We start from the raw sequence: 18286 nt of genomic DNA on the forward strand, positions 1-18286 counted from the left end.
GCGCTTATGGAACCAACAGAGTATCTCGTAAATTGAAACTTCTACAGTAGTGTTGCACGGTGTATCGATACTAAAAAGGTATCACGATGCCTTCACGCAAAAACGATACGATTTCCGACGTTTTTAGAATCGATACTTTGTTAAAATAATAACGTTCAGTGTCTGTGAACTGCTGCTCTCACTGCTCCTTGCACGCATCTAGGCAAGTGGGCGTGTCAAGCAGGCAGCTCCGAGTGAGTGAGTACGCAGGCAACGTCTACATAGTCTTTCCCGACAGTCCTCGGCCTTGTGGATAAAACAAATGTGAAATCTGGAACTATTTCGAATACATCGCAAATAGTGAAGGCAAGCCATCAGGTACACAGAGGCCCGTTTGTAAAATATGTTTCAAAGTCATTTTAAAGCAGTAGTCATTAAACACCTCGCAGACATATCCCAAAAAATGTAAAGAGTTCAAAGAACGACAGGTTAACGAAAGATTAGCCCCCTCTGCATAGCATTCAGTGATTTGCATGCAGTAATTTCAACACTGACCTTGATCTAGCCTAGTTTGGCTATTTAAAGCTACTTTATTGCCAAAACACAACACAATGTAAATGAACTATAACAAACAATAAAGGACTTAGTCATACAAAGTAGGCCTACTATTTTACTGACTATAAAAAATAATAATTATGTAGGAAGTTTAGAAGTTTAGAACCCAGAATTGACCTGCACACTACAAAAGTGCACCGAATTCAACACAAATGACTCAATACACTTGGAGGAGGTATGAGTCCTTTCTTTTCCAGATATCTTAGGATTTTGCCATAGTATCGTTTCAGTATCGAGCATCGTGATATTTATGGCAGGTATCGTATCGAAGTCATAATTTTGGTATCGTGACAACACTATTCTACAGTAGTACAACTATGTTCTTTACTCATAAAACGAGACATTGGAAAGTTTGTAAGTACACCAGGAGTTTATTTATTGCCTGATAGCTTCTACTCTGCTGCTATCTACCGCTGCGTGGATGTTACTTCCGTGATTTGGGAAAAGCCCGTAAAAAAGTCCTGGCAGGAAGCGATTACATAAAAGTTTTTTGGTATATCCAGTTTTTAATATTTTTTTCCGAAGTGTTTACAACTTAGTGTTAACTAATAATTGTTGCAAACTGGTACTATGAACAAAATATTAGTGCATTCTTGGATCTACATCCGGTAACACTCCATAATAAGGTGCCATAATAAATAGCAAACTAGTAATTACCTAACCCTTTGTTAATTGTTACTAAAATATCTATTTGGCACAAGTTAATAGTTTTTTCATCATTAATTAAATATTAGTTGTTTGCATAAAATCTGTATGTTAATGTTTTAACAAATCTATTAACTAATATTGTATTAATATATGTTAATAGTTAACTAAATATATTTTTGCCACTAATTAACAGTTATTTCTTACATCATTTAAATGTTAAATGTTTATTTATTATTATTTACAAACTATATACTAATATAAAAGTTAATGACATATCATTATTTATCTAGCTTTTATGATTAGCTTTGTTGAGAATTTATGGAATTTATGGTTTATGGCTTTATGGTCTTGTGGGGTGCATACGGCACCCTACTGCCAGTGGTTGGTTGTGTGAGAGTTTGCGCTCCTCTTCTTCCACTTCATCCTTATTGGATACCTTTGTGGTTGGCTGTCCTGTAATTGGTGACTCTCTGTCTAGTCTTTGAAAGTAGTGTACTCTTTGCCTTTGGAAGTACTATTTGGTTGCTGCTTGGATTTGGTGAAATTCAGGGGAGGGGTGTAACAGAGTTAGAAATGTAGTTTAGTGTTTGTATGTGATGTAATTAAGCAGCTTTATTGATATTGGTGTTTTGGAGCCCCCTTTGGAGAAACGCTATACTGCAGTTCTGCTGCGTTTTGTCCTTGTATTGTTGCCATAGCCGATCAGAAGCGGTATGCTTTGCATTGGGTAGGTTGACTGTATAAAGCACTCCCCACTTTTGTAACTGTGAAATGTTGTTTAAGTTGAAAACTTTGATATACCACGTGTATTATGTTACTTTACATGTATTTTTAAGATTTGGGTGCAATTCTAGCGACTTAGAGAACGTTTATTAATGTTTTCATTATGACCACGAGTTCATACACACTGAGTCTAACGTGACTAGCTGTAAACTCCGCTAGCAACTTTCCATGCATTCAGTGTAGTTAAGCAGTTCAGCTTAGTGTGCATGGAAAGTGCAATTCAGTCTAGCAGGAAATGAATGTACATTTAGTTTAGCATTATGTTTATGCATTACCTCCGTATGGTCTACGTCTGTGAGTGTTTAGGGAGTCTCAGAATATTAATAAACTGTCGTTCTGTGCACCTGAACATTCCATGTCTCCCTTGCTAGTAGGGCTGACAGTGATGGTATAGGAATGATGCATGTAATATAGCCCATTCAACTACTTGTTGTTTTGTTTTAACTTTTCCTAAAAGAATAAATGTGATAAGCCAGTTTTGGTCTCAGTCCCTTCACCATCTGACTATAGTTATATATTACTAATATATGAATTAAGCTTAACCAACTTTATTATAAGGGGCTCCACACTGATAGCTATATACTACTAATATATTAATAAAGCTTAACCAACTTTATTATAAGGGTCCCCCATACTGATAGTAATATATTACTAATATATTAATTAAGCTTAACCAACTTTATTATAAGGGACCCCACGCTTATAGCTATATACCACTAATATATTAATTAAGCTTAGCCAACTTTATTGCAAGCGGTTCCGGCGCTGACAACAGTGGCAACATGTCAAGGTAGCTCCATGTTTTTTTCTTGAATTTCCCCTTGGGGATCAATAAAGTATCTATCTATCTATCTATTGTAAGGGTCTTATGGAGAGTGGTTCATATTGGGATAGGCAGAAGCACAGTTTAATAACAATTAGTTAAATAATAATATGTCATTAACTTTTCTATTAACATATAGTTTGCAAATAAACATTAAACATTTAAATGATGTAAAATATAACTGTTAATTAGTGCCAAAAATACATTTAGTTAACTATTAACACATATTAATGCAATATTAGTTAATAGATTTGCTAAAGCATTAACATACAGTTTTTATGCAAACAACTAATATTTAATTAATGATGAAAAAACTATTAACTTGTACCAAATAGATATGTTAGTAACAATTAACAAAGGGTTAGGTAATTACTAGTTTGCTATTTATTATGGCACCTTATTATGGAGTGTTACCCTACATCCTTATGCTGTTAGAACTAAACATGGTGAAGCAGCTTTTAGCTGCTATGCGGCTCAGCTCTGAAACCAACTTTCGGATGACATTAAAAAGGCCCCAACTGTAGCCAGTTTTAAATCTAGACTTAAGACCAAACTCAGATGCTTTCTGCTAACTGCACTGAGTTATAATTTCTGAATCTGTCTTCAAAATTATTCTACCTTCTTTTATTTTGTCTTTTTAATCATTCTCTATTTTTAAAAGATTTTACCTTGTGTTTTATGTTTTCTTTTTATTATAATCTTTACCTTTTGAACTATTCTTTGACTATATTGCCCTTCTATGCTTTTATTTGTTATTAGGGCCCGAGCACCGAAGGGCGCAAGGCCCTATTGTTTTTGTAAGGATTATTATTATTATTATTATTATTATATTAACTTTGTCTCAGAGCGTTTTCCTTTTTTGAGGTGGTTAACATGGTCGAAAACGCTTGAAATTTGGCACACATATCAGGTGTCACGCAAAGCAGTTAGGTACAAGAGCTTGGCCCTGGGCGTGGCCCAGGGACTCAGTAGCGCCCCCTTAGGTGATTGAGGCAGTGGTTGGCACATACTTTCAGCTAGACGCATCAAATTCGGTAGGTATGTGTATCTCCCCAAGATGAACAACTTTCGTATGTACAATGCATTAGCCACGCCCAACAGGAAGTGAGGTATTTGGGATTTTGTGCGGACTAAAATGTGATGAATTGTGATGCCAGAAGACGTTCTGAAAACGCATGAAATTTGGCACACACGTCAAGAGGTACCATGAATACACAGGGGAAAAGCCTTGGCACTGGGCTTGGCCCAGGAACTCCATAGCGCCCCCTTATGTCACTGTGACTTGTGGTTGGAATATAGTTTTAGATACACACACCAAATTTGGTGGGTGTGTGTAACTCCCAAAAACAATCAACTTTTGTATTAACATGCCATTAGCCACGCCCACAGGAAGTGAGGTAATTGGGATTTTGTGCATTGTGGACATGATCAATTTTAACGTACTCCTCCTAGACGATTGATCCGATTCATGTGAAAGTTGGTATACATGATGCCAATATGCTTCTGATTCTAAATTGTGAAGCTTTTTTTGATATGTTGTAATTTGACGAAATGGCGAAACTATGAATTTTAATACCCTTCCACGTTAACAATAAATGTGTCTTAATTCACCATGCATGGCTTCAAATGTTTTAAATTTCACAGGTCTTTGAATACCATGGTAGTGATGATATTCACATGCCCATAATGTATATTTGGCATAGCGCCACCACCTGGCAACAGAAAGAATGGCAATTACATTGATGTTACATGATCAATTTTAACATACTCCTCCTAGACGGTTTGCCGGATTCATGTGAAATTTGGCTAACATTATGCCAAGATGTTGCTGATGTTAAATTGCGAAGGGATTTTTGATATGTTGTAATATGTCATGATTTTAATATCTCACCATATAAACTGGAAATGTGTCATATAATCACAGTGCATTGAATGAATGGTCTGAAACTTCTCAGGTTAATAGATATTATGATTATGATGATATCCAGACACCCAATGGGCCTGCCTGACATAGCGCCACCACCTGGCCAAGTAGGAAATGTGCCAGAAATGGACAATGCCTTAAGTGATTGATCTGAAACTTTATAAAATATTGGATATCATTATTGTGATGATATTCACACATATAATTCACATGCCTAGCACAGCGCCACCATCTGGCCAAACAGGAAATATGCCAGAAATGTTCTATGCTTTGAATGAATGGTCTGAAACTTCTCAGGTTAATAGATATTATAATTATGATGATATCCAGACACCCTATGGGCCTGCCTGGCATAGCGCCACCACCTGGCCAAGCAGGAAAATGTGCCAGAAATTGGTAATGCCTTTATTGGTTGATCTGAAACTTTACAAAATATTGGATATCATTATTGTGATGATATTCACATGTGTAATTCACATGCCTAATATAGCGCCACCATCTGGCCAAAAAGTGTATCAAAAATGTTCTTTGCTTAAAATGAATAATCTGAAATTTCTCAGGTTAATATATATTATGATTATGATGACACACAATGGGCCTGCCTTGCATATTGCCCCACCTGGCCAAGCAAGTAAATGTGCCAGAAAATAACATGCAAAAACAAATAACACACACATCAAATATGTACATTTTACAAATGCACCACGTCGGTGCTTTGTTGGATTCTGAAATGTCATGGGTTGCGGCCCGCAGGTGCTCGGGCCCGCCATTGCCGCTTGCGGCTATATTTATTATTTGGTTTTGTTTATGTAAAGCACATTGAATGACCTCTGTGTATGAAATGCGCTATATAAATAAACTTGACTTATGCATGCTTCCTGCCAGGACTTTTACAGGCTTTTCCCAAATCACGGAAGTAACGTCGACGCAGCGGTAGATAGCAGCAGCGAGTAGAATCCATCAGGCAAGTGTTATTTAAATAAACTCCTGGTGTACTTACAAACTTTTCAATGCCTCGTTTTATGAGTACAGAACATAGTTGTACTACTGTAGAAGTTTCGTACCATTCAGGGCATTATTAGTGGGGTAATTTATGAGATACTCCATAGGTAAGCGCCGGCAGAAAGTCATTCGTTTCTGACAGCGCTACTCAACCAGGGTTCGACTAAGGGAAAACAGGTTCTGGGAGGGTGTTTGGCTCGGGGTCATGGTGCAAAGGACCCTAGGGTGAAATTACTCCGAACCATCGCTATAATCACTGTTTTCTGTTCTTTTTTAAAGTTATTGCGCTGTCCGTATATTGTACAACAGCCACAATAGTGACAAACGGCTAGCAACAACATTCTTGCTGTAAACAAAATCAATCGATGCACGCTCAGGTCACGTTGCTCATCTGTCCATCATTGTATAAAGACCACTCGGACGATTGGATTGGTAAGCACACTTCTCAAGTTTTCATAGAGGCTTGTCAATTGAGCAAGTCCAGACCAAATTTTGCAACCTCAAATTTTGTGGGCTGGCTTCCAGGCTAGTAAAGTGCTACTTCACAGAGATCAAATGGAATGGAATCATTAGGCCAGTCTGGATAATTACATTATCGACTTATCGTACAAGATATTAAACTATCGACAACTAGATGTACCGCAGAGCGGTACAAAATATGACTGCCGCCCAGTCCAGCACATTTTTTCCCCAAAAAGAAATCACGCTGAAAGGCCTATATGATTCTAACTGTCTCACTAAATTGCATGATCCACACTCAATTCTTACTGGTATCTGCTAGACAACAAGTACCAAAACATGTAAAATTCATTTTATACAACCCAATCCCCATCTTGCCTGTTCATAATTCTGAGAAATTCTTGAATTGTGTGCATGTGTGCGTGTACATGTTTATGTTTATGTGTGTCGGTGTGTGTGTGTGCCTGCGTATGTGCCTGTGTTTGTGCATGTGCATGCATGCGTACATATGTCTACTGTGTGAGTATGTGTCATACGTATGATTATTGTGAATGTATGTGTGTGCGTGTGTATCTGTTTATGCACATGTGTGCATATGGAATGGGTTAACATGACCCCTGGAGGCAAACATACGGAAAAAATTGGTGATCCTAGGCCCTACGGTTCTCAAGATATTCACAGAAAACTGTGTCTGCCCTACCCTCCTTTCGGGGGGTCTAGTCCAGCGGGGGGGCTACAGATCAAAACGAAAAACGATGGTTCCATGCTATCCATGTGGGGTTACATGCCCACCAAGTTTCGTGTACCCCGGTCTTTCAGTGTCCCGGGAATCCTTGTTGGTGTACAGTCACTAAATGTACACATAAATTATTTTATTGTAAGGCCCCCCCATGAACGAAAGTTCACAAAACTTGGCATGCATTCGGAGGGTGTCATAATGATCCTACACTTTTAATTTCGTGCAGTTTTGACCTTGTCAGCCAGAGATATTGTGATGAAAACACCTAATTTTTTGCTTTTTAATTTTTAACTAGGTGGCGCTATACATGAAATAAGTGGTAATGGGATGGGTTGAATTCCGGAATTCCACGAAACTTGGCGTGCATTCAGAGGGTGTCATAATGATCCTACACTTCCAATTTTGTGCAGTTTTGACTATGTTAGGTCACAGATACCTGTGATTACAACACCTCATTTTTACTTTTTTGTGTTTAACTAGGTGGCGCTACACATGAAATAAGTGGTGTTTCCTCTAGGATTTTTTTAAGCAGTGGGGGCAGGCCCGTCCCCCCCCCCCCGTCCTAGCACCATGGAACTGACAACTGACACTTCGCTGCAACACAAACAATTATATTTATTAACCTCTATTCACACACTCTATTCAATGAGCATTATTTTCAGTTGTGATTGAACTGTATTTTTGGAGAATCTACAACAGGTCTGCAAAATGAATTTTACAAGAAATTCTTCGTGGGGAAACCAAAATTCAAAGAAGCCTTGCTGTGCACATTTCATTTTTCATTTGGAAAAATAACTCCAAGGCTCGGTTATAGGGGAATTCAGAAAGAGGTGGTCCATTGATGCTGAGTAGCATACATGCTGTTAGATCAGGGGTGGGCAAACTTTTTGGCTCAAGGGCCACATTGGGTTTTGAAAATTGCCGCACAACAACCCCCCCCCCCCCCCCCCCCCACGACACATACATAAAAAACTATTGTTTTTATAGCCTATATTTTTGTATAAAAAGTATTTCTTTTAAAATATGAATTGCTTAAAAATACTGCTAATTTTATGCAGTTTAACAAATGTATAAATTGTGCACTGTCGCTTTAAGACAGTCGCTTTAATTCACGTTTATTTCTCAATGATCTTCTGCCTGCACCGCTATGGCTAGTGCTGTGCCTATGGCTGGGCCCTCTCACAGTTTTTAAATGGTCAGTAGTGGGAACTACTGTTGCCTTCATGATTTCCTTTTAAAAGTTTCTTATAAGAAGGAGATATCAATTATCAACAATGGCAAGCCAGCTGGAACCTGCGGCTCTCTCTCCCTCTCGTGAGTGCAGACGCGTTCCCAATTAAATGGATCGCATAATGTTCACGTTAGATCTGCTGCAAAGGAGATAACTAAGAGTTAACTTAGTTTAACATGATGTTATCTCTATTTAACATGATGTTTTGACATTGACATTGCAAACGTTCTCTAAGGAGAATGAAAAGCAGTTTGCAGTAAGGCTAACCAACGTCGTCTCTATCGCAGGAAAAAAATAGACTATTTCCAATTTGTATTATATTAGTGACTCACTTATCGTTTTAATGTTTCCAGATGTTTGATATCAGGACGTGAGCTGTCAGAACTGACAAGTTGAACGTTGTCTTATTAAAACGGACCCACCGCGGTGACGTTTTTGGTGGAGGTGTTGTTTAATAGTGACTCAGAAGAAAGCAAACGTTTGGACAATAAGCACATCAACACACTATGTGGAGTTAAACTGGACAGCCCCAAACCTCTGAATAGATCTGCTTGTTGTTAAATTGCAATGTTAGCGGCCGCCAACGGGGGTGCATAATGTCGGCAGGATCATTTAAAAGGCAACTGCGACTATTGTGCGTCTGCCCCATTTCTGATACCGTGGGGGAAGAAAATTAAACCGTGACGGGCCGCCACTACCAAATCAACATAGAGGAAACACTGTATGGAATGGGTTGACATGACCCCTTGAGATCAACATACAAAAAAATGAAAAAAAAAATGGTCCTCTTAAACCCTACGGTTCTGGAGATATTCACAGAAAACTGTGTCTGCCCTACCCTCCTTTCGGGGGATCCAGTCCATCGTGGGGGCTACAGATCAAAACGATGGTTCCATGCTATCCATGTGGGGTTACATGCCCACCAAGTTTCGTGTACCCCGGTCATCCAGTGTCCCGGGAATCCTTGATGAAAATTTGGACATGCGGAAAAAAAAATCTAACTAAACCTATATGACCGCCGCTTCACTGCGCGGCGGTCATAATAACTTTTGCAGACCTCAGTATTGCCTGACTGCTGCATTTACATTTGCATCACTAGTTTTCAATCTCTACAGGTGCCTTTCTGATAGAAGAAAAAAAAATCCCTCTCTCTTAGATAGCACTGCGGCACTATGAAGTGTCTTTGCAATAGAGAGGAATAAATCCCAGTAAAATGAGATATAGTGCCCTACAGTCTTCCTTCTTGATTCCTTGATTTGACGGCTAGCATTATTATCATCAAGAGGTGTGCTAACTCGTACCTCTGGATTGCTTTGCATTGAGGTGAAACTTCAGATTTGAACTCCTATGGTAGGCAACAGAAATTCCTTACTGCTGCAAAAATAGTAGAGAATGATGCTCCTGTCACCAGGAGTGGTCTGAGTGTTTTAAAAGTAGGCTAAATGTTTCATTCACAGGACCAAGCAGTGCTTTCTCGTCTGCTTCCTTCAGTCACTGTAGCCAGACTGCACTGGGTCAAATGTCACTACGAAATGCGATTCATCAGTGTAATTTGTAATTTTTAACATGTCCTAAATTTTACTATTAAAAGGCATACGATATGTATGACCGAGTGACCCTGAAACTGTTAAGAGAGTATAGTCATCATTGATCTATTGGTCTAACTACACTGGACTCTTTCCCAGAATTAGTTCGACAACTCTTCAACTTTCTAATCCGCTGCAGATTTACTGCTGCACCGTGCTATGCGGCCTCAACAGCATTAAAACTGTTGAAGCTGTCTGGTGAGGGGACGTCTCGGTTCTCAGTCCTGTTCGCACTCCCTCTGTAATTGATGACAGACTGGAATCCCTGCGTGTTTTGCAGGTAGAAACTCAAGTTTTTGGGAGTATGTCCTTTTGAAACGGAGTATGCCCATGAAAGGGTGTTGTAACTTTCTGTTTTTCTGTGTGTGTGTCCACTTGCATAACTTTCACTACTGGTTCAATTTGCTTTAGACTTTCAGACAAGGTAGAGGATCACCATATTGTGTTTCTGACCATTTGGCAAAATCATAGTAAAAGTAATTAAAAAACTATGAGAACCATTTAATCTTAATTTGAATTTATCTAGCAAATCATAGGTGGTCTTTAGTCTTTCTTGGATTGTCTAATAACACAGTGTTAATTTTTACTAAGGTTGAAAACTATTTCATCATAGCTTTTTGCGTGGGGTTGGGGCCCCATGTCATGATATAGGTGCCTTTTTTGTTTTTGCCACTGGGTGTACATGTCAAAGGTGCCCTTTTTGAGTCCACCACTGGGTATTCATGTCAAATGCACACATCTGATTTCACACTGATGGCATAGAGCTTTTACGCAAAAAACAAAAATACGTCAATTGTAAACCCAGTTCCGTTTTATGCTTTGTTGATGGAAATATGGAAGCTAAGGTTAGAGTTTTATTGTGAGTCTGGTTACCCAACCAAAGTACCGATGTCACACAATCCAGCAAAATATTCCTTGGTCACCAATGACAATTGAATTGATTGTGAGCTTCTTGCTGGACAATGATGACTAATGTGACTTGACTGATGGTACTGGTGTTGCGTGGAAGTGTATGATATCTGAGTGTATGTGGGTTCAATGATATTATCCATACACCTATATACATGGATAAGTTTGAATGGAGCTGGCTGGGCATAGAACTGGGCTGAATGGATTGGGAAAATACTTTTGGGGCGGTGTTAGTGTAGTGGTTAAGGAGCTGGGCTAGTGTGCAGTAGCCTGAAAGTTGTCGGTTCAATTCCCGGCTTCCCCCGTTGTGCCCTTGAGCAAGGCACTTAACCCCAAGTTGCTCCGGGGACAATGTGATCCCTTGTAATATAGCTGACCTATGGTCAAGAAGTGTCTGCTAAATGTAATGTAATGTAATGTAACAGGTCTATTGTCGACCAGAAGACTCAATAACTGTTTTCAGACATGTCAATCGCACTATATGCGTATCTTTGTCAAAAGAATATCCGACCCTTTGGGTGATTCAGATATGATTCTTACCCAGACATTATGTGTGAACGACACCGACGCACATGAACAGAATCTCCGCGTGGTTGAACAGGTTGGACGGGGCTGAACACGCACATGAACAGGATCTCTGTATCGGAACCTCTGATTTCAGCCTACAGTACCTGCCAGGGGGATTGGGGACAGGACCTCTCTCATATAAAATCAGGACACCTCTGAGTTTATCAACACTAAATGAGAAACAAATCTGATGAAATATCTAGGAATTGTGAAGCTAAGACCAGTGATATAACAGTGTTTCCTCTACATTGATTTTGGAATGGCGGCCCGCACAGCTAAATTAATGCTGCCACGGTATCAGAATTAGGGCAGACGCATGATGTAGTTGCGGTAGCCTTTTAAGTTATCCTGCCGATGTATCCTCCCCCGCTGGCTGCTGCTCACATTGCAATTTAACAATAAGTAGAACTAGTCAGAGGTTATTATGGCCCGTCCAGTTTCACTTCACCTATTGTGTTGATGTAGCTTACAGTAGTTTATGTAAAAACAGTAACTTTCTTCCACAGTGTTTCATTTCATTTTGCAGCGGTGGCCACTGCTTCAGAATTAGAGCAGGCGCACAATATTGTCCGGGTGTATGGTAGGCTATAAGTGCCCTCCGCTGGCTTGTACTCACATCATCGCAGTAGCAACAGCAATGCTAATCAGAGGTACCTGTCTAGTTTTATTCCATAAATATATACAGTGTTTTAATTTAAGTTACAGACCTCCAGCAGATGTGTGAGAATGGCATGACTATGAGGTAGATTATTTTCCTCATTCTTCAGCTGAACCTGCACAAGTGGGCCCACAAGATTCCAGCCCATGCATCTCACTATGTACTGTGAAAACAAAGATTAAATAATCAGAAATACAGTGTAACTAAAATCAAATCAACACAAAGTGTGAAATATGGTGATACATTCACCTTGTTTTTCTCATCCACTATAATGCTTAGAACCTGTGCAATGTCACCGTCTTCTATACACTTTCGAGCAGAGGACTGGAAAAGATCATAATCCTCTGGGGTATACAAATCATTTTCGATTGTTTGCTGAAAAGACAGACATTTTTTAACATTAGGCCTACAGTCTAGGAATGTTAATATTTCTAACTGTTGTCAATAGCACTCGGATGCCTTTCCATTTTCAACTGTGCCTTACACATCTTTGGACAACATCACACAGTTGGTCTAAAGCCATCCTTCTTGGATCATCTCCTCAGGAGTTCCTATGAATAAAAACAACTGTTTACAAATGACCACCTCCAATATTGCTCAACAAACTGGCTTTATCTAACGTTAATGTTTTGTACGTCGCTTTGGACAAAAGGCTAGTCAACCAACATAAGCAACATAAATGACACAGGAAACATTCAAGACTGCCTGGCATACTGTAGTTTCTTGCTTGAAAAAAAGAACCCAAAGAGGTATGGGCTAGCTTCTACCACTTCAGGCTCAGCTCCCTCCTCAGCTCCGGAAGGAAATTTGGCTTCTCCTAACTTCTCTAATACTAGCAAGCTAATATGTTTGTCAAGTTGCCACAACCACGAAAGTCGCCGCTTAAACGAATCATTTCATAACGTAACTTTTCTCGTCTGAAGCTAACACACACATATTCTTATGTTAGGTATAATCAGTTAATGTTAAACATCATAGCACATGTGACAAAAAATGGTTGAGCTAGTAGCTATCTAACTTATAACGATATTGGGAGGTACTAACGTTAACGTTCCAGCTGTTAATATTACCTGGCTGGGATACATGCAGTATCTAAGCATGTATTAATTAAAATCTAAATGATGTATTATCTGATGCAATTTACAATTAAATCAACAACAAAATACAAATTGACTTTATAAACAGACACGTACTTACGTTGAGCATCCCAAAAAAACTGCAAGGATGAAACGTTACTACTATTTTGGTTCTGCATACTTGCCGTAGTTAACGCCGATGTCCTCGGAAGTGCTTGGTTTCTTTCTTGTTTGTGCTGCTTAGTGCCATAGTGGTCATCCGCTAGTGTCGTATCAAGCCAAACATGGAGAGTAAGGTTACACGAAGGAAATCTACCAAAGGTAAAATAAAAAAATGCTATATTTGTCTAATTGCGGTAACGTTAGGGGTAAACTTGAATTTCCACTGGGGATCAATAAAGTATCTATCTATCTATCTATCTATCTATCTATCTATCTATCTAACGGTTGTAACGTAACAGTGTGTCCGGCAGGTTAACGTTAACGTTATCGTGCGATTCATTGAAGTTAACTGTTGTAAATCTGATAATATATCACGTCACATTTATTTGTTGGTTTGTTGTATTGTTGTTGTTACTATTAGATTCTAGCTATTATTTGGAAGTTTGTAACCGCATTTTTGAAGGAAATGCCAATGGAGCATATGGGTGGCCAAACTACTAGAAGCTAGCACCAGAGAATGTCTAATAAGGGGAGAACCCATAGACAGTGGGAGAACCTTCACTCTCGGAACGCTTCCGGTGTGGTACTGCATCTAGGGGCGCTCGCGGGCGAGTCCAGAATGAATGGAGGTCTATGGAGCTGTACCCCTCAAAATCCACTTTTCTCAGGATATAATTTTTTTTCAAGTAATTTGCATATTGTATTAGAAAGGGGAGGCAAAGAAAATACACTTGGTTGAGTATTATATTTTTTAAAGTCACTTAATTGTTTTAAAAAGCATGTCAATGACGTCATTCATTAGCATGATCATAGCATAGCATCAATGCTAGCGTGTTATGGGCAACAACGACCCAACCTGTAAGAAAACGAAAGGACATGACTCCCAGATTATTTCACTTTTGATTGATAATCCATATCCATTATGCAAAAAATTAAATAAAATCTGAGGGTTTCAGTTGTTAAATAGGTGAAAACAATAAATGTAGCCATGTAGCTCCATCGGACCCCATGTATTTTGGACTCGCCCGTGATCGCCATCTAGGTGAACTCTGGTGAACTGCAGCCAAATTCGGTTTGTATGGGATTAATAGAGAGTGGGGAGGCTCTCCGTAGACGGGCTCTGCTAGCACTAACATTATGTGTTATTAGTGTAGCAGCTAGCTGCTAGCATTGATGTCGTGGTTGGTTGGTTTGTCATACTATGTTACCAGAATTAATTAACGGTGATTCTTTAGTGTCACCATGCCATGTCTATGTGAAAATGTGTTAAACTATTGTTTTTCCAGCAGGTGAGAGACTCACATCAAAGACTGATGATTTGGAATATAAAAGGTAGGCTATGATAAAAGTTATGCCAACTTCAGGTCAACATAGGGGGGTAGAACTATCACAGGGCATTTTTCACCAAGAGAGAGAATGCGTTCTTGAACCTGTTCCGTTCAGAATTCTTTTAAACTTGGTGCTAGATGGCAGTGTATCCACAAGACTGACAGACCAGTAAAAAATATGAAACGTTTAACATAATAAGTAATTCCAATGTCTGATTGAGTATACTAAACTACTACTATTGGCTATAGGTGTAACTAAGGTATGGTAAATGCAAATCTAAAGTCATCCCTCTACTTATTTCTTTAGCAAAGAGGGAGCAAAAACAAGCACAAGCACCAATAGCCTATCTAATCAATCAGGTCAGCTAAGCTAAATTAAGATAAGTTTCCTCTTATGAGAAATCTTGAGATGTTTAACATTTTCAGGGCTATGCAGAATCTTACTGCTCAAAGGCCAATTTTGTCTTGTGGGTTTAATGGACACTTTCACTTGTAAGCAAAGCGATTGGTCGAGTCATCGATATGTCCAGGTTTTTTTATCAGACATAGGTGGCAACCCTAATTTGATGTTTATTGTATTTCTATTTTACATACCGAACTGTCATTATTCAACTATGCTAATGTAAACACAGTTTTACATTCTATAACCCTTTTTAAGTGTGGTAAAGCGCAAAAGCATAAAATGAATTTCTCTTTTTAGACGAGAGTATTTGAAGGACAAACTGAAGAAGAAGGTGGAGCATGAGCGCAGGGCACTGCAACTGGTGGAGCTTCTGTCAGGGCCTGCTGTATCCGAAGACTTTCTTATTAATTGTGTGAGTTATACTATGTGAATTGTGAAAGCCAAGATTACATTCTTACAGTACATGCAAATGTTAGCAACTGAGCTATTTCCTACTTAAAGCCCGTGTTGCAGGGTTCATTTTCCAACGAATTTGCACAATTTGCTTGTTGGTAATAAACATTTAAACTGTTATCCATTGTATTTGATGTTGTTGGGTATCACAAAACGGAATATAATACGAAAAAGCAGGCACTATTTCACAGCGTTTGAAGTGATTCTCCTTTCCCCCACAATGCATTGCATTACGTCACAGTGATTCCCACAGAATTGGATTCAATTTGTGGTGGTAGCTGACTTGTACAACCGGGGGGGGGGGTATTAAGATCGTCTTGGTAGTGTATAAACTTAGGTCTAATTGAGTGCCTGTCACTTTAAGATGTTCGTGATTAACACAGTTAACGTTAAAAGGCTGCTGATGTGTGGATGCAATTCATAACATTTTCTACAAAGTTAAAATAAAGGTTCCTACTTCTCCTTGGGACAAGCACTTTTGAATTTTGGAAAACACTTTTCCATTTACATCGGGATTTTGCAAACATTCAGTGTCAGTCAATAAAATGAGCCCTTCAACGAAATTGACAAGTAGGCTAAGCATGCTAAATTCTACATCCAAACAGTATTCTAACGTTAGCTTTGAGATACTGCTTGATTGCATAACTTAACTTTAAGTTTAGTCTCTTCAATGTAGACTACTATGTTGTGATAAGACCTTAGCAGAGTTAACTTCAATGCAGCAGTTCTCAACAAATTTGCGCTTCAGCATGGTCACGATGCTAAGCGGATTTAATAGCAATTTAGCCAGACGTCTTCTATGCAATGCTTCTATGTGGCAACAACAATTCTTCAACAATCGTGAATTAGGGCTGGGATAAACGATTATTTTTTAAACGATTAATCTAGCGATTATTTTTTCGATGCATCGATTAATCTAACGATTCATTTTTTCAGTCCGATTCGATTTCGATTCGATTCGATTATCGATTATCTCCCCATTAATTCACTAATAGCAACTTATACATGTTTATTTACATATCTGAATGAAAAAACATGAATTCTTTAACATTGCAATATATGTTTATTGCTCTTAAGATTCCAAAATAAAAGACTGAAGTGCAAGTAACTACAAGTGCAAAGTAATGTATTCTTAGTCAGAGGTAGCATTCAATAAAGTTCAGTAGGCTAGTGTATGTCTAATTGAGTGCCTGTTATTTTAAGACGTTCGTGTGGGAATCATGTGTGGATGCAATTCATAACGTAGTTCAAATAACAGTTCGTACTTCTCCTTTGGACAAGCACTTTTGAGTCTTGGAAAACACTTTTCCATTTCCATCGGGATTTTGCAAACAGAGTCAATAAAATGAGCCCTGCATGAGTAATACAAGCAGCTGCAAGTAAGCATGCTAAACTTGACATCCAAACAGTATTCTAACGTTAGCTTTGAGATAGGACTACTGCTTGATTGCATACTGTAACTTAACTTCGTTTAGTCTCCTCAATGTACTATGTTGTGATAAGACCTTAGCAGAGTTTACTTTAACTTTAATGCAGCGGTTTTGAACAAATTTGCGCAGCATGGTCACGATGCTAAGCGGATTTAATAGCAATGTAGCCCACTGTGTTCTATGCAGTGCTTCTATGTGGCAACAATCATGAATATTTTGTTAAATGCACATGCCGAGGAGGAGCAGCGGGCTCGTTACGAGAGAGAGCGGGCGGGGCGAGGAAAGGCTGTGTGAGTAGAAAGTGCAGCTCAATGAAATTATTTTATCTTATCTTTAATTTAAATAGCAGGCCTACAACATAGAACATCAATGTGTGGTGGCCGGTTTTGATTTCGTGGTGCCCAGCCACAGATTAGTCAACGTATGGAAAACACTGAAGGTGTAAAAGTAAAAATATTTAGCGGCACGCGTTATGCTTGACGAATCAACGCTCATATTTTGCGTCGACGTATTTTTTGCGTCGACGTCATCGATTACGTCGACGCGTTGTCCCAGCCCTATCGTGAATATTTTGTTAAATGCACATGCAGAGGAGGGGCAGCAGGCTACGACAGAGAGCGGGGCGGGGTAAGGAAAGGCTGCGTGCGTAAAAAGCGCAGCTCAATGGCAATGCAAGGATTTGATCTTATATTTAAATTAAATTAAATTAAACATGCAATATTCATCTGTGGCGGCCGATTTTGATTTTGTGGCGCCCCGCCACAGATTAGTCAATGTATGGGAAACACTGCGTCACCTTGGGGAGGCTACAGACCAAAGCCCACCTTGAGAGTAACGAGAGACGAGTAAGGGATTGTTCAGCAGTAGATAGCGCAGATTATAGATAAATAGATAGTCTATAGATAGCCTAGATATGTATATAGACAGGTAGATAGATAGATAGATAGATAGATAGATCATGTCTTATGCTGGTCACGGGGGGAGCTCCTCGACCAGCGGCCAAAATGCACTCGCTTCCCTAGTTACTGCAGCTCTCCACCACAGTTTCCATCGGGACGGCACAGCCCACACAAGCACCTGCAAAACTGTGACTTGCCCATATTATCTCCCTCTTTGGTAAGCCGTACCCTGACGAATCAATCACGAGCAGTAGTTATCGAAAATATTCATGCTGAAGACACAACCAGCCTAATCGGCGGCGGCTAGAAGCTAAGTTAGCCCATAGCTAGCTATCATGATGCTTTATATTCTGATCTTCTGACTAAGTTTGCCCGGTAGCCTACTTATCTGAACTAACGACATGATCACTATCACTAGATATAAAGAAAATGTTGACTTTCACTCGGTGCTGTTCACTGACAGTAACAAAAAAAGTGTCATAACGTTATAAGCATAATGCATTGAACTGAATAGGTGCATTATGTAGCCTCATAATGAGGCCTCTCAAATTCAGAAAATTGCATTAAACTAAAATCGGAAGACATTGTTATCTTTGTTAGACCATAGGGTCG

General features: G+C 39.2%; 2 protein-coding genes across 4 annotated transcripts in view; one reads left to right on the forward strand and one right to left on the reverse strand.

The window, feature by feature from the left end:
• The window catches only part of glmna (glomulin, FKBP associated protein a), a 66166-nt gene extending 52961 nt beyond the window's left edge, over positions 1 to 13205 (reverse strand). The window contains exons 1-4 of one of the 2 annotated variants that reach the window (XM_076293390.1): positions 13121 to 13205; positions 12408 to 12474; positions 12173 to 12298; positions 11973 to 12086 (exon numbers count right to left, since the gene is read on the reverse strand). In XM_076293390.1, the coding sequence (XP_076149505.1) occupies positions 11973 to 12086; positions 12173 to 12298; positions 12408 to 12446 (279 nt within the window). In that variant the 5' untranslated portion in view covers positions 12447 to 12474; positions 13121 to 13205. Of the gene's footprint in view, positions 1 to 11972; positions 12087 to 12172; positions 12299 to 12407; positions 12475 to 13116 lie in introns of both variants that reach the window. The other variant, XM_076293391.1, reaches the window with a different exon arrangement.
• An 11-nt stretch (positions 13206 to 13216) lies between these two features.
• Positions 13217 to 18286, forward strand: part of rpap2 (RNA polymerase II associated protein 2) — a 33149-nt gene continuing 28079 nt past the window's right edge. The window contains exons 1-3 of one of the 2 annotated variants that reach the window (XM_076293389.1): positions 13217 to 13320; positions 14451 to 14493; positions 15190 to 15304. In XM_076293389.1, the coding sequence (XP_076149504.1) occupies positions 13284 to 13320; positions 14451 to 14493; positions 15190 to 15304 (195 nt within the window). In that variant the 5' untranslated portion in view covers positions 13217 to 13283. Of the gene's footprint in view, positions 13321 to 14447; positions 14494 to 15189; positions 15305 to 18286 lie in introns of both variants that reach the window. The other variant, XM_076293388.1, reaches the window with a different exon arrangement.

This window comes from Alosa pseudoharengus, unplaced genomic scaffold (assembly GCF_046254945.1).
Source record: "Alosa pseudoharengus isolate Yale_2024_CS ecotype anadromous, Long Island Sound unplaced genomic scaffold, YU_APseudo_1.1 YU_APseudo_1.1_scf_2, whole genome shotgun sequence".
In the NCBI taxonomy this organism is placed as follows: Eukaryota; Metazoa; Chordata; class Actinopteri; order Clupeiformes; family Clupeidae; genus Alosa; species Alosa pseudoharengus.